The 23365-nt window shown below is 44.0% G+C and overlaps 1 protein-coding gene across 2 annotated transcripts in view; it reads left to right on the forward strand.

Moving 5' to 3' along the window:
• Positions 1-23365, forward strand: part of VWF (von Willebrand factor) — a 248017-nt gene that overhangs the window by 7835 nt on the left and 216817 nt on the right. For both annotated transcript variants that reach the window (XM_054039064.1, XM_054039074.1), the window contains exons 4-6: positions 6908-7010; positions 7107-7315; positions 20291-20415. In XM_054039064.1, the coding sequence (XP_053895039.1) occupies positions 6908-7010; positions 7107-7315; positions 20291-20415 (437 nt within the window). The remainder of the gene's footprint in view (positions 1-6907; positions 7011-7106; positions 7316-20290; positions 20416-23365) is intronic.

Raw genomic sequence — 23365 nt, forward strand, 5'->3', positions numbered from 1 at the left:
ATGACGACAGCACCTCCTTTGTCAGCCTTTTTGATTATAATGTCAGAGTTATTTCTGAGGCTGTGGATGGCATTGTGTTCTGCACGGCTGAGTTTATGGGGCAAGTGATGCTGCTTTTCCACAATTTCAGCTTGTGCACGTCGGCAGAAGCACTCTATGTAGAAGTCCAGTCTGTTGTTTCGACCATCAGGAGGAGTCCATGCAGAATCCTTCATCTTGTAGCATTGGTAGGAAGGTTTCTGTGGGCATAGGTGCCGACTTCCACTGTTCCCGGTCGGTGCTCGACCCCACCCCTGGCCCCACCCCTGCACTGCCCTCGCCCCACCCCGATTCCACCCCTGCCCCAAAGTCCCTTCCCCTTCCCTCCCCCATTCAACCCCCTTCCCCAAAGTCCTTGCCCCTGCCCTGCCTCTTCTCCATTTCCTTCCCTGAGTATGCCACGTCCCTGCTCCTCCCCCGTCCCTCCTGGAAAGTCTTAAATGCTGCCAAACAGCTGTTTGGTGGCAGGAAGCACTGGAAGGTAGAAGGAGGAGCGAGGATGCGGCACGCTTGGGGAGGGAGGAGGTGAGTTGGAGCGGGAGTGAGGGGAGCTTGGCTGCCGGTGGGTACAGAGCACCCACTAATTTTTCCCTGTGGAAGCTCCAGCCCCAGAGCACCCATGGAGTCGGTGCCTATGTCTGTGGGTTAGTGTGCTGTTCAGTGGTGTGTTGGAAATATTCCTTGAATCAGAGACAGCGAAAGTAGGATTCCAGGTCACCGCAGAACTGTATCATGTGTGTGGGTGGTGGGGCAGAAGGAGAGGCCCCGAGATAGGACAGACTATTCTGCCGGGCTAAGAGTATACCTGGATAGATTAGCAATGTTGTTGGGTGAGTTAAGGGGATCACTGTTGTGGCCTCTTGTGGCATGTAGGAGTTTAGATAGTTTAGTGTCCACTGTAGAGAAGCAAAGGGTGTGTTGTAAATGGCTTGTCTAGTTTTTGTAAAGTCCAGCCACAAGGAAGTTTGTGTGGAAGGTTGGCTTTTTATGAGAGTCTCCAGTTTTGAGAGCTCATTCTTGATCTTTTCCTACTTGCTGTATAGGATGTTGATCCTGTATAGGATGGTTCCGTAGTTTCTTTGAGAGTGTGTGGAACAATCTCTCACCATAGTCTGTGTGGTATATTGATTGTAATGGATTTTTTACCTTCAGTCCTTTTGGTATGATGTCCGTTCATTTGCATTTGGAAAGGAAGATGGTGTCTGTCTGTATCTGCATGAGTTTTTTCACGAAGTTGATGGATTTTCACTTCATACGGCTAAATTCAGTGCCTTGCATGGTGACAGGTTTCAGAGGGGTAGCCGTGTAGATGTAAGCCTTATTCTCAGGGCTGGAGTACACACAGTTTGAGCACTGAAAGTGATTTGTGAAACTGGGTGCAAAAAACCCTTGTGCGAACATTCTTATTTTGGATTAGTGTCCTATTTCAATTTAGTTTAAGTAAGCTTTATGCCAAATGAAAATTGATATAGGGCTCTCTTAATCCAAAGTAAGGGATTTGCACCACTTTAATTGCATTGGTTTTTGCTCCAATTTACTAAAATTAATAGAATTCTTGAGTGCAGATAAGCCCTTAAATATATTTCACTATACATTTTAAAGGAGATTTGGATGGATTGGTTTGTGCAATAACCATCAATTAACCATTTAAAGATTGCGAGCCGAGATTTCATGACTATGTTTTAAAAAGAAACATACTGCAACCAAGTACTGCATGCATCTGTTATCTAGTTCAACCTCAGTATGTGGTTTTAGTACCCGAGTGATATTTAACATAGACTCATCCTTTTGTTTGAAACCTCAGAGGGCATATATCTGAAATGATTGACTCCGGTTGCAAAAGACATTAACAAGATGTGCATTTAGAATATTAGCTCTGAATTAATGTTGGGGGAAATGTAATAATGAGTTGGAATGCAACTGGTATTAAATAACTTCGGGTAGAGCTACACAGCAAACGGAGGTGTGTTTGTAGCATGGATGGGCATAGCTTTAATCTAGCTAGCACTGATAACAATAGTAGTGAAGATGTGGTGGCATGAGCTTCAGCGCAGGCTAGCTGCCCCAGTACTAGCCCAACGGGGCCCCCGGGTACATACTCGGGTTGATAGTCCATTCTGAAGTCTGCACCACCATGTCTATATTTCTCTTGTCACCTGTGCTAGCTAGATTGCAGTTAGCGTGCATATGCATACCTGTCCTAGAATCACACCTTCACTTGTGGTATAGATATGTCCTTGGACAATTTTGTTACTGGGAACAATCTTATTTGCTGTGCAAAAAGCTGATTCTGCATAGGAGGCGGGGAATGTGTGTGTGTGGCGGGGAAGGGGCGGTGGGAACAATGGGGAAAGTTAGAGCTATTCAATTGCTTCAGCCGCTGTCTGCTGTGGGGTGTACAGATGAACACGACTTCAGTGATCATGCCTCTGGGCAAGTACATGTGCACCAGACCTGATGCCACCATTTGAAAAGATAAGGTGTAAATTCCTCCCCCATGCCAATCCCATCCTGTCAGACAGCGAGAGGAGGCATGGCTATGGTCCTGCCTTTGCTCCTCCTATTCTGTTTGGGGCTCCATCTTGAAATGCACTAGGAACTCTAGCTCCAGATCCAGCCAAACACTTAAGCCCATGCTTTAAGCATGTGAATGGTGCCATTGACTTCTGTGAGACTCTACTCTTATTTAACTTAAAGCATGTGTTTAAGACTTTTGTTGAATCAGGCTAGAATGATTAGCACTTTACAGGATCAAGCCCACCACTAGACTTGTGCTCAGGTGTCACAAGGACTATGATAGTGACTAGTTCCTATGCAGGGGCTAAGGAGATGTGGTGGAAGCAAGGGGGAATTCTTGTTCTGTCTTCCCCCATTTGCTCTTTCTGCTTCTCTGCAAAGCTAACCACAATCTGCCCAATCAATTACTGAATGTTCTACATCAGTCGTCATCATCAGTGACCCCAGTCCTTCCCTACAGTCAGGAAATAGAAGCAGAGAGTGGGGAAATTCTAAAATTAAATTATTCCTATGAAAAATCAACAAAGCTCCCACTGGAGTTTCCTTTCAACACAGCTTTCTAGTCATATGAGGTGTGTTTGAAGGCTGTAATTCTCATATGAAGAGAGATTGAAAAGATTGGAATTGTTACCTTAGAATGGAGGTGAATAAGAGGGGACAGGATGAAAGCATATAAAATAGCAAATGGTCTAGAGAAGGTAAGCTGGAGCTCGTGTTCTCCCTGTCTCATAACAAAAGAACAAGGGGACATTCAATGAACTGAAAAGATGGGAAATTAAAAAGTGATGAAGGAAACACATTTTCACTAAACATGTAATTAGACTGTGGAACTCACTGCCACAGTATTACATTGAAGCCAATCATTAAGATTCAAAGAAGGAATGGATGTTTATGTGGATAAAAAGAATATCAAGAGTTACAATAGTCAAGGCAAACAAAGTTTTGGTACGCATTAAATACCTCGTGCTTCAGGGTTTAAACCAATCTAACTATTAGAGATTAGGAGGAGATCTTTATGAGGGCCAGATTATCTCACATCTGCCTATTGTGGGGTTCTTGAAACTCCCTTTGTGGCATCTGGTGCTAGCCACTGTCAGATCCAGGATACTTCAGTCGAAAGACCATGGCACCAATTCTGTGTAGTAATTCCTTTGATCCTATATACCTGTGTAGTTGATCAGTGTCCAGGACTGTTGTGTGGAATTATCAGGGTTGAAACAGATGCATATTGAGTATATGCTGTGGTTACTCATTGCTAAAGCTGGACAAATAATTCATGACAAATAATTTAGTCAGTGAATTTTTCCTCTTCTCTCTGTTGGTGAATTTTCTGTGAACAGGTTGTGATTTTATCTAACTTTTAAATTAATTGAAATTATTACCCAAATAACTTTTTAATTCCTGTCACAAAGCTTGTTTGCAAACAGTATGTTGTGTGCATTTGAAATGACACTTGTTTTGATTGGGCACATAAGTCACATGGTAAGGTTATGTTCAATAATTGCTGAACAACTCTTCAAAATTAGTATCTACTCCTAGTAGTCATGACTACAAATTCAGAATTTCTTTTGTGCAAATATTCTGCATTATTCACTTTAAATTAACTTTTCTGATGAATAGGGGGAGGGATAGCTCAGTGGTTTGAGCACTGGCCTGCTAAACCCAGGGTTGTAAATTCAATCCTTGAAAGGGCCAATTAGGGATCTGGGGCAAAATCAGTACTTGGTACTGCTAGTGAAGGCAGGGGGCTGGACTCAATGACCTTTCAGGGTCCTTCCAGTTCTATGAGATAGGTATGTCTCCACTTATTTATATTTATTCTTGCCTATGTTGTCAAAGGCAGAAAGTGACCACAAAAAAAGATATGAAAAGAGTTGAAGCAAAATTAGTTAAAAATTCAGTTAGCTACACATGCAGGTTTCAGACAGCACTTGTCAGTACAGCCTCAATCCTATACAAATTTACACGTCTTTAACTTTACACGCTGAGAGTAGTTTTAGGGTATGTCTACACTACACTGCAATTAAAAACCTGTGAGTGGCCCGTGCGGGGCTGTTTCATTGCAGTATAGACTTCCGAGCTCGGGCTGGAGACGAGGCTCTGGGACCCTCCCAACTCACAGGGCCCTAAAGGTACATCTACGCTGCAAAAAAACCCCAAAACCAAGCAAACAAACAAACAAAAATCCCAACCTCCCCCCCCCCCACGCCCCCCCATGGCAGCGAGTCTTAAAGGCTGTGTCAGTTGACTCAGGCTTGCACTCCATGGCTAAAAATAGCAGTGTATCCCAGCTCTGAAACCTTCCCTGACCAGATCTCAGAGCCCAGGCTCCAGCCTGAACCTGAACATCTACACTGCTACTTTTAGCCCTGGAGTGCAAGCCTGAGTCAGTTAACCTGGGCTCTGAGACTCACTACCGCATTTGCTTTTTTTTGCAGTGCAGATGTACCCTTATTCACCTGTTGAGTAATGCTTTGTCTCATCTTCAGGAAGTGTAAATTCTTTATTTTATTTATTTATTTTATTTATTTATTTATTCTTTATTTATTTTCTTTAATTTTTATTGCATCTGAAGAAGTGAGGTTCTTACCCACGAAAGCTTATGCTCCCAGTACTTCTGTTAGTCTCAAAGGTGCCACAGGACCCTCTGTTGCTTTTTACAAATTCTTTATTGTTTGTAATACTGTAGCACTTAGGATCCCCAGTCATGGATCAGAACACCATTGTGCTAGGCACTGTACAAACACAGAATAACAAAATGGCCCCTGCCACAATGAGTTTTCAATCTAAGTATAGGAAAAGAGACAACAGATGGATACAGACCAATGTGGGAAACAGTGAGAGAGTGTTAGTCAGTATAATAGGCAGTGATCACAGAACACCAGCAACCTAGCAGATGTCAAGTTTATTGTGGGCATCATGGCAAAGGAGAATTTTCAGGAGGGATTTGAAGGCGGTTGAGAAGTTAGTTTGGCAGCTGTTTCTTGGGAATGCTCCCCAAGCATGAGAGGCAGCATGGGAGAAAGCACAAAGATGTGTGTTTGGGAATTTAACAAGTGGGCGATGGAGCCTGGAATCATGGGCCAATTGGAGATGAAAATCAATAGCTTGACAGTGAATGAAAGATAAGAGGTAGGGTGTGGATTGACCTTTAAGTGTCTAGAAAGTGAAGACATGCAGCTTTATGCTTGATATAAAAGAGATAGGGAAGCCAGTGGAGGGATTCAAGGAGTGGGTTGACTACGGTCAAAGTAAAAAGAACAGGAGTACTTGTGGCACCTTAGAGACTAACAAATTTATTAGAGCATAAGCTTTCGTGGACTACAGCCCACTTCTTCGGATGCATATAGAGTGGAATAAATATTGAGGAGATATATATACGCACATACAGAGCACATAAACAGGTGGGAGTTGTCTTACCAACTCTGAGAGGCCAATTAAGTAAGAGAAAAAAAACTTTTGAAGTGATAATCAAGATAGCCCAGTACAGACAGTTTGATAAGAAGTGTGAGAATACTTACAAGGGGAGATAGATTCAATGTTTGTAATGGCTCAGCCATTCCCAGTCCTTATTCAATCCTGAGCTGATTGTTGATTGTGAATACGGTCAAAGTGACAGCCTGGGACTTTGGTTTTCAACCTTTTTCCATTTGCGGACACCTAAAAATTTTTGAATGGTGGGGCACTCCCCCACGGGTCCACGGACCACAAGTTGCAAACCACTGATCTAGGAAAATGATCGTTGCAGCAGCATTCTGAATGGGTATGTCTGGGGCAAGATTACATTTGTCAAGGCCTGAGGACAGGATGTAGGAGTCATCAAGACACAAGATGATGAGAGCTTGGATGAAAGTCTAATCTGTGTGGATGGATAGGAAAGGCTGTATTAGAGAGATGTTATACAGAGAGAATCTGCGTGATTTAGACATAGCCTGGATGTGAGGACCTAGAGAGAGGTCTGAGTTGAAGATGGCACAGAGGCTATGGTGCTGAGTGACAGGCAGACTGATGGTGTTGTTCACAGGGCTTGAGAAATGTGGTAGAGGAGAGGGCTTGGGGGGAAGATTAGGAGTTCTTATTTAGCCATTTTGAGCTTGGGTTTGGGACTATCTCTTACCCTGTATTTATATTGTGCCTGGCCCAATGGAACCCTGATCTCAGATAGGGCATCCCAGCACTACTATCCTACAAATAATGAACAATAATAATAATGGTCTTTGCAGATTGGGGCCTACATTTGTATAAATAAAGGCAATTTTATCTAAGGCTGAGTGCATTTGAAAAGAACAGCAATCAAGCAGAAGGAGCTCAATTTCATGAAAAGAGAGAATAATCTGTTGTGTCTTTTCAGGTGACTACCAGAATGGAAGAAGAAACGGCTTCTCTGTGTATCTGGGAGAATATTTTGACATTCACTTGGCTTTAGATGGAACTGTGACTCAGGGGGACAAAAGGTAGACAGTGCAACAGTGAATGATGTCAGCTAAAAAGTGTAGCATCCATGTTATTTTGTGCATTACATCCTGAGCAACCTTTATTTTTCTTAACAGGGTTTCCATGCCATTTGCCTCCCATGGGATATTTGTAGAGACCGAGGCAGGTTATTATAAGTTATCCAGTGATGAGCATGGCTTTGTGGTGAAGATTGACATCGATGTGAATATTCAAATACTGTTTACAGAGAAGCACTATAATAAAACCTGTGGCCTTTGTGGCAACTTTAATTACTTTGCTGAAGATGACTTCAGGACGCAGGAAGGTAAGGCTCAAAATATTTACCTTAGATTTTGACATACACTCCACTAGCATTTTACTTGAGGGCTGATTCCACAAACAACACCTGAATCTCAATGATTTAGCAATGAGTTTTCTTCACAAAATTTGGTTACAGTATTGCATTCTGATGTGCTAGTAAGTTATGTGACTAAATCCTTCAATCTTCCTTTTCCTTAAAAATGAATTAGCTTCATCTTTTATCCCTGAGTAAAACAGAGGGATATAGGGATGCTGTTTTCACAAACTTTTACTCTAGAAGTGGTAATGATGGAACTAAAGTCTATATCATGGACTTTCATGGAAAAACTAGCAGAAAGGGTGGATTTACATGGGGAACCACTATTACAGTCAACTCTGTGTTTCCCACATATGAGGCAACTGGGGATAGGAATGGGGTTTAAATAACCATAGAAGTGACAGAATGTGTGTCTTGATGGGACATCTGCATAAAAGAATGGCCCTTCCGTGATCCTTTGGGCCTCTCTAATGTAGGCAGCATGCTTCCCTCAGGAGACATGTTGCCTGAGGCTCCTGCTCCACACCAAGGCCTGGTCTTCTGTCTAATACATAAAGGTTTGTAAGTGTGGAGTGGGAACCCCTGGGATTAATGCTGATAGCATCTCTCTGTGGGCTTGACAGGAAATAATGCTACATAGAGTAGCTGCCTCTCAGTGACACATCCTCCCTGCCCAAGACATCTCCCTCAATCTGCAGAGGCCCATTTGTGATACAGAGGTTATGTGGAAGGGCATGTGTGTGTTCAGCGAGCAGGAATGATACTGCTTTGGCTCCTCTCCATCCTGTATATGTTTATACAAATTAGCCCCTTCTAGCTCAGCCTACAAATGTAAGGATAGCCCTGGTTTGACTCTAAAAGGCAGTCTTTGATTTCTCTTGCTTCAGAGGGCCTTTTTCATCTTCACTCTAAGCCATTCACTCTATGGAGGAAGAAGGTGTTTCCATTGAACTAAGTGCTTTATAAAGTGGAGAGAGAGCTGAACAAAATAACAGAGAAGAACTTGGTAGTTTTCTAGTAAAGATACCATAAGGATGGCCTGGAAACAGGGGGCACAGTTTCAGTGAATGAAAACCCTAAGTGGTTATAGAATAGTGTGTGCTAAAATGTCTGACCTTGTCTTATTCAATGGAAACAATGAGTGAAAAACCTAGCTCACAAAATTCCAATCTGGGCCTCTGACACCCTAAAGTTTGAGGGTGTTAAAATCTGGAGTTTGATTCAGGCACTTTTCTAGTGACAACAAAAAGAGGCGGAAGAAGTAAGAGCACAGTCAGTGGATTCCGTTTCAGGACAGACGGCGGTGTTGCCATCTACTTTGGTTTAGAGTAATGGGACAAAACCCATGAATTAGTAATCCTAAAATGTCAAATCTCCTTCTACCACTGCTGCTTGAACTCATAACAACAAGGCTTCCAGAAATGCTGACCCAGCATGGTAGAGTGAATTAAAAAATGTATTAAAAATAAAAAGAGGAGAGACGAATACAAAGGGCGGGGGGCGGGGTGGGGGTGGGGTAATTGCCTGCACCCTTCGGTAGCCTGCTGTTGGCGTCTTCCTTGCTGTGTCCCTGTTACACCATACAGGCTCTAATTCTGCAAGCTGTTTTGTGTGGCCACAAGAGCCTTCCTGTGCAGATCAGCTTGCAGTATATAGGTATAAGTTAGCAGCTCTATCTGGCTTTTAACATGAGCCAAGAGATCTTTCATATAAGCTGATCCAGAAAGCATCAGAATGAACCCTATTAAAATAAGAAATACCATCGGTCTACTCCTGTCCATCATAATTTTACTTGCTGTCTCTTAGTCAAATTAGAAGTGTGTAAGGCTAGGTCTATACTACCCGCCTGAATCGGCGGGTAGAAATCGACCTCTCGGGGATCGATTTATCGCGTCCCGTCGGGACGTGACAATCGATCCCCGAATCGGCGCTCTTACTCCACCAGCGGAGGTGGTAGTAAGCGCCGCCGACAGAAAGCCGCAGAAGTCGATTTTGCTGCCGTCCTCACAACGGGGTAAGTCGGCTGCGATACGTCGAATTCAGCTACGCTATTCACGTAGCTGAATTTGCGTATCTTAAATCGACTCCCCCCTGTAGTGTAGATGTACCCTAAGAATCATCCCAACTCAGATTTCAGTAAGAGGGTGACACAGAGATTGGAATGGTCTCTTTCTATGGCTTGATCCTGCAGTCAAAATTCTTATCGGCTCTGTTATTTCCTGTTAATCTTTTGTCCGTGTTTTGACTGTTGGACTGGGACCCAATGATTGTAATCTATAGGAATAATTATGGTTTCGATCTTTGTTGATAACTAAAGCAAGATCACTTGAGTTTATGAACTAAAATAATAATTAAAAAAAAACAACACATAGAAAAGGACATTGCATAAAGTGTGAGAAGACTGTCAGGTTCTGAAAGACACTGAACTTTGACTTCAGATAAAGTAGCAGCTCTCAGGGTCAGACCCAGAGAAAAAGAGAGAGACAACTAATACTAGAGCCAATTCTTATAGCGCAGCCAAAGAGCACCCAGAATAGCTGAGAGGTGTGTGCAAAGGTGACATTTGCAACCCTTCAGTCCTGGCATGTCCAGTCACTGAGCTGGACCTCAGTGTAAATTAGAGCAGTCTCAAGACTGCTCTAATTTCTGTTGGCTGTTGATGACCCTGGGGGCCCATTATAACAGCTGGAGGTCAGTAGGGCACTGGAGAGATGCCCTGAGTCATGATCCCTTTTCAACCCCCAAAGACCATGACCCATGTGGGATAGAAGCTGCTGTAGTGATTTTAGATGACCGGAGTGCCCCTCTATACAGGAAGATCCTTCTGTGACTTGGTGATCCATCTTTAGGACAGCCTTGTACCACTGGAGAATAGGGTCATAATGCTTCAATATTCCCAACTTTGGTTTGAAGAACTGAGCACAAAAGTTTGTAGCATTTGGTACCATTTTACATCTGACCAACTGTGGCTTATGTCACAATTTTAACAAAAGTTTTTTTTTTTATATTGAAAATTATTCCTCCCCCCATTTTAGATATGAAAACCATCTGTGCTTTAAAAAGTTGGCCGCTTTAGCTCAGAAACAGGGCTGGTTTTGCTTTTACATGACTAACTTCTGATAACACGAGTCTTCTAGTATCGAATGCCACCATCTATTCATCCATTGGCCCCTGGTGGGAGGACTCAGTGTGCTTTTATCATTGCATAGCAGGCCAGAGATGGCAAATGAGGAAGGAAGGCGTGAGTGGAGAGAAAAGGAATTTTAAATTTAGTAAACTGTGTATATTCATGTTTATTTGATCATTTCCCTTGTTTGTCTGTACTGTGACTCCTTCCTTTGGTTCTGTACGGAAGCTTAGAGTCAGGCAAAATAATCATACCGGTTCCTTGTGACCTTCAAATTTATGACTCTCACTCTGGAATGAACTTTAGGGAGTAAGTAGTGTGGCAAACCCATGACATCTCAGGATGTCACTATGCTGCACGCCATGGCTGCTTGGCATTTCATAGAAATATAGAAGTGTAGAACTGGAAGGGACCTCGAGAGGTCTTCTAGTCCAGTGGTTCTAAGCCAGGGGCATGCGTACCCCTGGGGGTACACAGAGGTCTTCCCTGGGGACATCAACTAATCTAGATATTTGCCTAGTTTTTTTAAGTGAGGTGAAACGAAGACAAGTCAGACTCCTGAAAGCGATACAATAGTCTGGAAAGGTTGAGAGCCACTGTTCTAGTCCAGTCCTCTGCACTCAAGGCAGGACTAAGTATTATCTAGACCATCCCTGACAGGTGTTTGTCTAACCTGCTCTTACAAACCTCCAGTGATGGAGATTCCACCACCTCCCTAGGCAATTTATTCCAGTGCTTAACTACCCTGACAGTTAGGAAGTTTTTCAAGTTTACAAGGAAGAGGGAGAAAAATTGTTCTCGTTAACCTCCGAGGATAGGACAAGAAGTAATGGGCTTAAATTGCAGGAAGGGATGTTTAGGTTAGAGCAGGGGTTGGCAACCTTTGGCATGTGGCCTGTCAGGGAAATCCATTGGCAGGCCGGGACGGTTTGTTTACCTGCAGCGTCTGCAGGTTCGGCTGGTCGCAGCTCCCACTGGCCACAGTTCGCCGTTCCAGGCCAATGGGGGCTGCGGGAAGCGGTGCGGGCCAAGGGATATGCTGGCCGCCGCTTCCCACAGCCCCCATTGGCCTGAAACAGCGAACTGTGGCCAGTGGGTGCTGCGATCGGCCGAACCTGCAGATGCTGCAGGTAAACAAACCGTCCCGGCCCGCCAGCGGATTTCCCTGACAGGCCACATGCCAAAGGTTGCCAACCCCTGGTCTAACCTAAACATCTCTTCCTGCAATTTAAGCCCATTACTTCTTGTCCTATCCTCGGAGGTTAACGAGAACAATTTTTCTCCCTCCTCCTTGTAACAACCTATTATGTACTTGAAAACTGTTATGTCCCCTCTCAGTCTTCTCTTCTCCAGACTAAACAAGCCCATTTTTTTTCAATCTTCCTTGGTAGGTCATGTTTTGTAGACCTTTAATGATTTTTGTTGCTCTTCTCTGGACTGTCTCCAGTTTGTCTACATCTTTCCTGAAATGTGGTGCCTGGAACGGGACACAATGTTCCACTTAAGGCCTTATCAGCATGGAGTAAAGTGTGAGAATTACTTCTTGTGTCTTGCTAACAACACTCCCAGTAACATCCCAGAATAATGTTCACTTTTTTTGCAACAGTGTTACACTGTTGACTCATATTTAGCTTGTGATCCATTATGATCCATTATGACGCCCAGATCTCTTTCTGCAGTCATTTCCCATTTTGTATGTGTGCAACTGATTGTCCCTTCCTAAGTGGAGTACTTTGTGTTTGTCCTTATTGAATTTCATCCTATTTACTTCAGGCCATTTCTCCAGTTTGTCCAGATCATTTTGAATTTTAATCCTATCCTCCAAAGCACTTGCAACCCCTCCCAGCTTGGTACTGTCCGCAAACTTTATAAGTGCACTGTCTATGCCATTATCTAAATCATTGTTGGAAATATTGAACAGAACCAGACCCAGAACTGATCCCCACAGGACTGCACTCAATATTCTCTTCCAGCTTGACTGTTAACCACCGATAACTACTCTCTGGGAATGGTTTTCCAACCAGTTATGCACCCACTTTCTAGTAGGTCCATCTAGGTTGTATTTCCCTAGTTTTTTTTTTATGAGAAGATCATGCAAGATGGTATCAAAAGCCTCACTAAAGCCAAGATATACCATGCCTACCACTTCCCCCTATCCACAAGGCTGGTTACCCTGGCAACATCAGGGATACAATCATGCTCCTCCCGCTCCAAAGGCACAGGCCCTTGCTACTGAAGCTATAGGAGCAACTCCAACTGTTGGTAGCAGTAGAGGGTCCATCAGGCACAGGTACACAGTTCTGATTCCACTCAGTAAGGAGCAGTGGTGCACTGATACTTACAGTGAGCCAGTTCCTGCTATGGAGATGTTTTCAAGTTCTGTCATGGTTTGTAAATGAAATGTAATATGTTAATCTCATCCTGGCCACTTTCTAAGACCCTGCAGCTTTAACTGACAGGCAGTCTTTGATCAGGTCATTAGGGCACAGCTGCAACCCTCTTTCCCAGTGCTCAGCTATCTATTGAGGTACTTCCTGGTAGCCAAAGCATCTGTACACCTCACAGTGACTGATGGATTTGTATCCTCATGACAGCATTGCGAGATAGGGAAGCACTGTCCCCATTTTACAGATGGGAGACTGGGGCACTGGGGAAACTAAATGATTTACACAAGATCATGCAGAAACTATGGGGTAGAATAGGCATTTTGATCCTGCATCTCCTCACACCTAGGCTAGAGCTGGAACTATGGAACCATCCGGCAGTGATACTTGGTGATGGATGCTGTAAGTCAGGATTAAGGCGCATTTGCAGTGCTGTGTGAAAAAGTTCACTCTACTTAATTCAAGCCAGGCCTATTATCCCCTCACTTTCAAGAGCATAACTTTATACACAAATATTTATCTTACATGAATCCCGGTGCCTTTCTAGGGATATGGATTCTTTGGCCAGGACAGCAATAGGAAACATGCAGCTGGGAATCTCTCCCCAGATAATGAATGCACTCGTAATAAAACAACACATGTGGCCACTTTTTGGACAAGGGCCTGATATTCTGAGTCTGCTCCAATTCTGAGTCTGAATATTGGCAGGCCACACTCTGCTGCCCTTAAGCTCTTGAGATGTGGGCTATAGCATGCCATTGCTTGGTAAGTGTAAGGTAAACTAGAAAGATATAGCAACTGTGAATGATATCTAATGCTTTGAGTAGTGTTGAGAGGTTATCAATATTGTCTTCCCAGATGTTCAGATGCAGCATAAATGTACTTGAATAATAATGCAACTTTGCATCTGTATAGTGGCTCCTATCAAAGGATTTCAAAGTTCATTCCCAACTTCAGTGAAGCAAGACTCCATAAATAACATCCCTGTGAGGCATCCAGTCATTTTACAGATGAGCCATGGAGAGGTTAAGTGACTGACCCAAGATCACACAGGAAGTCTGTAGCAGATCCAGAAACAGAGCTGAGCTCTCCTGACTCCTAGACCTGTACTTTATTAATACCCTACTGCCTGTCGAGGTGCAAGGGAAATGAAAAGGAAACCTGCTGAAATTTTCAGAACTGACGAGTGATATTGAGTCCCCACCTTCAAAAATTCTAAAGGGGCCTGATAGGCAGACAGCATTGAGCGCCTACCCTCTAAAAGTCAGAGTTATGCAACTAGAACTAGAAAAACCTTTCTTGCATACAACATGGCAATATTTTTTTTCCATAGCAGAGAGAAACATGAGGCAGCAATGTCAGAGCAATATGTGCACAGACCGATAAGCTGAACAAGAGATCTAAGGTCATAAAATGTTTCTGTTAAAGTTGACTCATGGAGCCAGAGAACAAGTTCCAAGTGGAAGTTGCTAAGGCTCCCAGAATGTTTGGAATGATTCTCAGTAGTGCCAGGAAGCAGGTGTGATCTGACCCTCTCCTTGAGATCTATCTTCTGACATGTCTAATAAGCAGCATTGTCAGTAGCCTTGAAAAAGACTATGGGCCCTATTTTCCAACACAGGGAACGTAATAATAGGGCATCCAATTCCCATACTTTTATCAACACATGCACACACAGGGTGGGAATTTTTAAGGCACTTCAGTGTTGGTTTAACTCTGCTCCAATTGAAGTCAATGGGAGTTTTACCATTTTCTTCAATGTGAGGTGAGTTAGACCAACTGAGTGCTTTAGAAAATCCCACCCCTATCGTACAAAGGGCAGTGGATGAGTGATTTTGATGTGCTATTAACTGAACATTGTTCTCCAAAGTGTCTGCCAAAGGTGATGAGACTGCATTAGAGCAGGGAAGAGTGGTTTAAGAAACCTTTAAGTATTAGAAAATGTGCCAGGAATTGATGAAACTTCAGTACTGGTTGAAATCAGATTTTCAGCACCTCATTAAATGTCTGAAAAACTACTCAGCTAAACCAAAATACCTTTTAAAAAAGAACTAAATTATATGCTACCAAAAAGTGAAAGGAACTCTGCACAAAGAAGCAGATAATGGTGTTCTACAGCTGTATAGATGGGTTCAGAGTAGGAAACTAGTTATCCCTAAAGGTTCGGTTAATTGTCTTATCTATGTGCTTAAGAAGTTCCATGCTTTCCCTTGGCTTCCTTGTTCCCCCTTAATTTTATATTTTATTTTCCCCTCCACCAGAGTGCCCCCTCTCCTCTGCTCCCTTTACCTCCAAATACGGTTTAGTAGAATGACAATGAGTTTTATGGGGTTAACATGGTAATCTTAGAATTCAGTTCTTATCTCAGCGGAAAGCATTCTGTACATACCAGAGATAATTCTGTCACTCCTTTTTTGTACTCCTACAAGGTATGTGAAGTATCTGAGAATCATCTAGCTCATTGATATTGATGTGTAAAGGGGAGGATGGTTTGGTGAGTCCTCTCCAAAATGTCCATCTGCAGAAACATGTAAAGGTCCATTACCTATATTCTCCAATGTACCTAAATGGCCATACAATGACTTTACAAGAGGCAATGACTTCACGCACATCTCTGTTGGTGCTCAATAGGAGTTAGATGGCTAGCTGCCTTTTGAAAGTCTCCCTCATTTTTTTCAGAAGATATTTTGGAACACAGAAAATGGAAATGGCTCAGTATCAAATATTTTAGAAGATAAAACAGACACAAATATCCACTTGACTGTTGGGAGTTAATGATGAGCCAGGTCAGAACAAGAGAGAGCCTTGTGCTAGGGCTCATCTGATAGCTGCTTACCTCTCAATACCATTATTGCATCCAATGTCTTGATTTGAGGAACACCTGAGACAAACAGTCTGGGTTGCACACTGCCTTGAGCCTACTGTAGTCATATCTGTACAAAGTGCCATCAAATACAAATAACACACTGGAGAAGGCAGTGGAGAATCAGACTCCTTTGCTGTTTTTTTCCTTTCTCTCTTTCATTGTCTTCTTCCTACAGGCAACCTAACTCAGTATTCAAATGTTTAGATGCCGGCTTTAAATATGTAAGCATCTATCAGGGTTGATTAGGTATACTTATTCCTGCCGCAAGACGGGGGGCTGGACTAGATGACCTCTCAAGGTCTCTTCCAGTCCCACATTTCTATAATTCTCCCTCACTCATCTCCCTCAGTCTCCGATTTAGTGAGCAATGATTCTCAAACTGTTTAACCTGGACAGGGCCCCGATCCTGCACTTGACTCAAAGGGAGAGCAGCAGTCCACCTTCCTGGAGCCTCCTTGAAGTTGCTGGGATTCTGTGTGGATGCAGCAGTTTGTCCCTGTACAGTCAGGACACTGCTCTGTAATGTCACTGTCCATTCCTCCTTCAACTCCCTCCTTAAGACCCACTTCTATCATGAATCCTAAGAAAACTGTCAACTATTAGTAGCAAGACAAAGGGCAAGTGAGGAAAGATGATACTTATTTGAGAAATACATATTCCTTGTAGTTTTTATTCCTGTCCCCCTGTGTCCATCATATGTTGCTTGTCTACTCAGACGGTGAGTTTTGGGGCAAGGCCTGTGCCTTTGTTTGTATTTGGAAAGTACATCATATGGGCTGTTGCTGCTACTGTAATGTATCCTAACACATTACAGGGGCTGTTACAATACAGATAAAAAATAACTGCTTCTCTACATGAGGAGCTGTGTGTGGTTGGCAAAAGGGGTTTGAAATGGAGGATTGGGTTTTATCACGTCAGACCCTCCCAGAGGTGGCCGTTATGCCAATTGGGCAGGGGGCAGTCTGGAGAGCTCAATATGCTATATACAGGTCTAGATTTGAAGGTGCCCAGTTGTGGTTAGTCCTAGTGAGGAAAAGATCTGATGACAGTTGAGTGAGAGAGACTTAAGGATGCTGCTTGAATTAATTTTCTTGTGTGTCTATTTAGTGTTGCTGGTTATTATGTATTGTTTATAACGAAACCATGCACGTCCTGCTCTTAACATCTGGAGACCAGGTCTGCATGTGTTCGTCATGTCTCGTTATGCTGTTTAAAATGCTTTGGAAGTGTGGTCTACGGGATAGGAGACCTGGGTTCTGATCCCAGCTGAGATTTTCCCAAGTTCATGCTTTAGCTCTTGATGCCTCTGATTCCCTTCCCGTTCCTTATCTATTTATAGCATAAACTTTTCAGGGGCAGAGACTGCATCTCACTGTGGGTCTATCTACATTGCAATTAGACACCCACAGCTGGCCCATGCCAGCCAACTTGGGCTTGGGGGGCTGGGGATGTGGGGCTGTTTCATTGCTGTGTAGACTTCTGGGCTTGGGCTGGAGCCTGAGCTCTGGGACCCTCCCACCTTGCAGGGTCCTAAAGCCAGGGATCCAGCCTTAGCCCAAACATCTGCACTGCAATTAAACAGCCCCTTCGCCAGAGCACTGCAAGCCCGAGTCAGCTGGGATGGGCCAGCCATGGGTGTCTGTCTGCAGTGTAGGCAGACCCTTTTGTGTTTGGTAGATGGGACCTCCATCTCAGTTGGGGCTCTAGGTGCTACTGTGAATATGTAATTAATAATCATCATAAGTAAAATATTCTGGATCTTTGGGGATAGTTTGAACAATATTTAATGAGTTGCTGAGAGCAAAGGCTTTTGCTCTAATATCAGCTGCAGACAAGGGGTCTGTGCATGTGAAAATTTATAGTACTGTGATTTTAAGATTGACTCCTTTCCCTGCTCCTTTCAGAACACTGGAAAAAGCAAGTCACTTTTAATAAATGCACTGTGTGTGTGTGTGTATGTGTGTGTATGTATGTATGTATTGTGGTAGTGCCTAGGAGTCTCAGACCAGGACCCCATTGTGTGAGGCCCTGTGCAAGCACCGAACAAAAAGATGGTCTCTGCCTCAAACAATTTACAATCTGACCTCAAATTGGGTTGACAACTGGATCTTGTGGGGAGGGGAGATTAGAGTCCTAGAATTTAAGGCTAGAAGAGACCACCAAATCATCTAGTCTGACCGCATGCACATCATAGGCCACCAAAGCCCATCCAGTTACCCCTGTATTGAGCCCAACAACCTGGATTAGATGATAGCCCTCAGGAGACTAAACTTCTGTGTGCCATAGGCAGAAAATCTGTGGGACTGATGTGCACCTGTGCCTGAGAGCCCTGCAATGGCAGGGAATTGATTAGTTGGGATGAGCCCAGATGATTCTAGCAAGTGTCTTGCATGCCACCCTGCAGAGGAAGGTCAAAAAAATGCAATTTTGATCTGGGGGAAAATTCCTTCCCCATCCCCAAAATGGTGATCACTTACCTCCTGAACATGTGGGTGAGACTCACCAGCCAAGCAGCTGAGAGAGAGAATTTATTGGTGGGGGAAGGGGAATGTCCTTCCTGACCACAGAGGTTTAGGAACATAAGACTGGAATGGACCCCTAGGGCTGCTGACCCCAGTCTCCCATCCTCACAGGTAATCCTGTCATACACCGCCACCCGTACATTTATCAAGCTCTATCTTAAAGCTAATTTAGTTTGTCCCCACTACTCCTATTGGGAGGCTGTTCCAACACGTCACTCCTCTGATGGCTAGACAACTTCTAATTTTCAGCCTGAATTTATTCTTGGCCAGTTTATATCCATTTGTTTGTATGTCAGCATTTTTCTTTAACTTAAATAGCTTTTCTTCCTCCCTGGTGTATACCCCCTCTGATGTGATATACTTACAGAGAGCAATCATCGTCCCTCTCAGCCTTCACTGCTCTCCATTCTCAGCTGGCATGCTGTTAGAATGTTGCTTATTGTGACTGAGGGCAGGTCTACACTACGGGGAACAGTCGACCTAAGTTACACAACTCCAGCTACGTTATTCACGTAACTGGAGTTGACGTAGCCTAGGTCAACCTTTTGCGGTGTCTACGCTGGGCTGGGTTGATGGGAGAAACTCTCTCGTTGACTTACCGTATGCTTCTCGTTCTTGTGGAGTACCGGAGTCAACGGGAGAGCAATCGGCAGTTGATTTAGCAGGTCTTCACTAGACCCGCTAAATCGACCTCTGGTGGATGGATCACTGCGCGTCAATCCCCTGGTAGGCGGAGATGAGCCATGAGTAGTGCACTGGTTACTGGATCAGCCCGTCCCATAAACATAGAGAAGCGTGTATTTGCCCAGGACAGACTGGGAAATTGACTTCTGGAAAAATCCCTCCTGACTAGTACAGTATTGCCAACTACAAATGTTCAAAATGCCTGAATCAGACCTCAAACATCATTGCATTAAAAATCATGAGATTATTAAAATAACAACTGTTGGGATCACATTGGATATGCTTGGGACACATTTTCAAGCTTTTTTCTGCACCCATGAGGGCTAGAAACTGACTTAAAGAAAAAAAAAAAAGAAAAAGCAGAGTCTCTCACATCTTCACATGACTCCAGGAGCTGGCCGTATAAGAAAACATCAAAAATCACAAGCGTCACAACAATATTCAAGAGTTGGCAAGTCAAGCTATGTGAAATTAAGCACTTTATGGCAGCGATAGATGGAGAGAAAGAGGTGTTCCCCTTGTAAGTGGCTGGAAGATGGAGAAGGAAGGAATGGTGAAGGCATGAAATAAGCCCCCATGTCAACAAGAGGGAGTGGAAGGAGAGGGGTTGTAGCTTCCTCTTCCCAGTAGCTAGCAGTCACAGGGCCTAAATCCCCACAGCCTAGCACAACCATGCCAATACAAAGTGGGTGTCAAATTCTATTGAATTAAAACGATGTTTTTACATAGGTGGAATTGACTGCACATGATACATCACAGCAGTGAGGTCCAATAAATGCACTAATCCTTCAAAGGGCAATGGCCCAAAGAATTATGGGATGTGAAAGGTTAAAAAAATGGTTGCAGAAAGCGGGGGGGGGGGGGGGAAATTGAGCTGCTGTCAGGAACGCTTCTATCTTAGTTGGGAGGTGGAAGGTGACTTAATTATTTTGTTTCAATCTCTAATTTCTATTATTTGTATTTAAAAAAAAAAAACACAGAAAAAACAACTCAGTGCACTTAGGCTCCAAGCAGAATTTATCTGACCAGCAAATAACATCTAGAATGTAGTTAAATAATTAATCTCTTCCTGTAGAGTTGAGCAATGATGGGAACTGCCTCCCACAGCCATTAGCACTCATCTGCCTTGTCTGTTCGTTTTGTGGGGAGGTGATTGTAGAAGAACTCCATGCTGGATTCAGTCCTGATTGCTCTGGGTAGTTTTCCATAAACAATCTGTTACTTGGAAGGGGAATGCTTTAACGTTGTAGATTGATTAAAACACAATTCATGAGCGTCTCAAATTCACAAAGTCAGCGCAGGTCCTTAGTTACTCAAGCCCCTAAACACCTGTCTCCTCCCCTTTTTCATGATTCACAGGGACCCTGGTCGAAAGCAGCTATGATTTTGCTAATTCCTGGGCATTGCACAGTGAAGATAAGCGATGCAAAAGAGTGCCTGCTCCAAGCAACACCTGCAATATTTCATCCGAATTTGCAGATAAGGTTGGTGCCATACCAATAGACTGTGAGCCCAGTCCTGCTCCTATTGAAGCCAGTAATAGTTTTATTCCTGGGAACCTACTTGTTAGAGCATGATCCTGCAAAGTCTGGAGTGTCTTCATCTCCCATTAACTTCCAGGGTGATTTCAGGTGCTTAGCTCCACACATGATTGGCCCTAATAGTCTGAATCAAGCTTCAGAAGTAGTATATGCCCAGTACTACAGCACCAGTCTTTATGTAGGTGGAGCTTCACACTCACTCAGGCCTTTGTCTGAGGGCAGGGCTATACTACAAATACTTAGTTACTCCACCTCCCCACGAGGTGGTAGCTCTGTTGGCGGGAGAAGCTCTCCTGACATAGTGCTGTCTTATACGGGGGGAGAGGGGTTAAGGTCAGTTAAACTATGTCACTTAGGGGTGTGGATTTTTCATACCCCAAGCGACATAGTTATACTGAAGTATGTGTGTAGTGTAGACCTCGCCTAAAAAGAAGAATAGTTCAGTGGTTAAGGGCTTATCCTGGGATTTGTGACAGCTAGGTTCCCTACTCTCCCACAAATTTTTCCTATGTGATATTGGGCAAGTTACTTAATGTCTCTGGATATGACTACACAGCAACTAAACACCCATGGCTGCCCCGTGCCAACCAGCTGAGGCTCGCAGGGCTCGGGCTGCAGGGCTGTTTCATGGTTGTGTAGCCTTCCAGGCTCAGGCTGAAGCCCTGGCTCTAGGACCCTGTGAGGTGGGAGAGTCCCAGAGGTGGGGCTTCAGCCCAAGCCCAGAAGTCTACACTGCGGTGAAACAGCCCCACAGATCCAGCCCTGCGAGCCCGAGTTGGGTGGCACGGGGCAGCCGCGGGTGCTTAGTTGCTGAGTAGACATACAGTCTGTGGCTTAGTTCCCCATTGTAAAATGGGGATAATAGCACTTTCCTACTTCACAGGGGTGTCATGAGGATAAGTCCATTAAAGATAATGAAGCGCTCAGATACTGTGGTGATGATGGGGGACCATATTTGTATCAACTTAACATTAGTAAGAATAAGCTTTTACACAACTAGTAGAAATATTTCTGTGGTTTTTTAAATACCAATGGGAGCAGTTTCTTTTTAAGAAACACCCCCCTGAACTGCTAGCAGCTCAGTCATTGCAGCAGCCCTGTGCTAGTGCCCTGAAGGTGAAATAGGCTAAAACTAATTACAAAGAAACATGCACATTCCTAGCCTACCTGGGTTTTTTTAAAGCAGTGGGAGATGCAAAAAGTAAACAGCATGAACTCTGACCCATAAAGGAAGTGTTTTCAATGAACTGCAGTTCAAGAGCCTCTAATGGCCTGCAGAGCAGCTGTGGGTGGTGTATGGAAAGTCAGCTGGTCAACTGGTGCTGTCTCTCCTCTTTTCCCCAGCTGCTAGACTTCATTAAAAGAAGCTAAAACTACACGATGATGCACTTTTTTGGATATTACTGTTCTACATTGGCAAGGGCCACGGGGATGTTATATCGTTATCAATAGGAGGGAAGGTTGGCTGTATGCTCGTGACCATGAGGGGAAGTGTCCATGAGACAATCTATGTAGTACCATGTGGTCTGCACTATGAAAATATTTCAGAAGGCCTGATCTGAAGTGTAATTTGTAATGCAGGCAAAGAGGTTTGGTCCTGATCTTGTGATGAGATGCATACAGGCAGGTCTGTGTGGAACCAGTGATGTTCCTGCATGGATCTCATTACAGGGTCGGGCCCTGGTACTGAAAAAAATGTATTTTTAATATGATGTGTCCCTTTGATCCAGCAACTCCTGTTCACTGGTTTAACTAATACCCAGGGGCACCAAACCTTTGTGACAGTGTGATTTGGCAGCTTTTCAGGGGCGACAAGTCTCTACATAATTTCCATCTCAACGGGTGTGCATTTGATTGATAGCAAATGCACAGTCCCACAAAATTTACTTCTGCTCAGATCTTCTTTGGAAGAGGAACAGAAATGCTTTATTGTTTGAGCTTCCTACCACTAAAAATCTGCAGCTGATCAATTCTGTCCTTACTGAATAGTTAGGGGATGAGGGCAGCCAAGGGCTGCATTTTATGGCTCTTAGTTGCACTTGGGAATCTGTTACAGGTGCAATGCAAGTCAGTCTAATCTGTCATCAGAGGATTGTCATTAGTACAATACATGTGCTGCTTGGGCATGCCAGGATCACCCTGCTAACTGGTTTAGTAGTGACATTTGCTGGAGAATACTTATAGGGCCATTCTGCTGATTGCAGTGTCAGATGCAAATGGAGACTGGCCTCGTGGTACCCACAGATTTTCATATTATCACAATACTGTTCTGACCAACATCTGGACACCGAGGGTGGAAAAATCCCCTCAGTAATACAGCTTATGCCTAGTTAGTGAACATCCTCTTTTTCTCTTGCCATTACCCACCCTAGCAGTTTCCTCTGAAGGCTGCATAAAAATAATCCTGGGCTGTGGCCAAAGAACCACTCGGGCAAGGCTCAGGAGGGCTGTGTGCAAAGGTGCCACTTATATCCTGCCTATATCCTGAGCTAGCAAGGTGTGTCCTTGGTTGCCCAATGCTGAACACAGCTTGCCTGAAGGCTGCTCTAAACTGCATCAGGTGCCAAGAGCACTTGGGGGATATTCTGGCACCAGGAGATCACCAGTGTGTAAGGAGGCCTCAGTCATGCCTCTTTTTTTCCACAGCTGCTGCAACAGGTGCTGCCTTAGTAGCTGCTCTGATGACTCCATGTTCCCCAAGGATTCCCCGAGGCAGGGGATCCTCAAATTAGTCATCATGGGGGTAGCGTTGTTTTTCTGGAGTGATGCAAAGATGCTGTGACTCAGCCAAGGGTCTTTCCCTTGGGCTCCATCCCTTTTTTGCCTCTGCTTTGCAGGTATAAATATGCCCTCTGTTTCCATTAAGCATGCAGTAAACACGTACAAATCCTCA

This window comes from Malaclemys terrapin, chromosome 1, assembly GCF_027887155.1.
Source record: "Malaclemys terrapin pileata isolate rMalTer1 chromosome 1, rMalTer1.hap1, whole genome shotgun sequence".
NCBI classification, from domain to species: domain Eukaryota; kingdom Metazoa; phylum Chordata; order Testudines; family Emydidae; genus Malaclemys; species Malaclemys terrapin.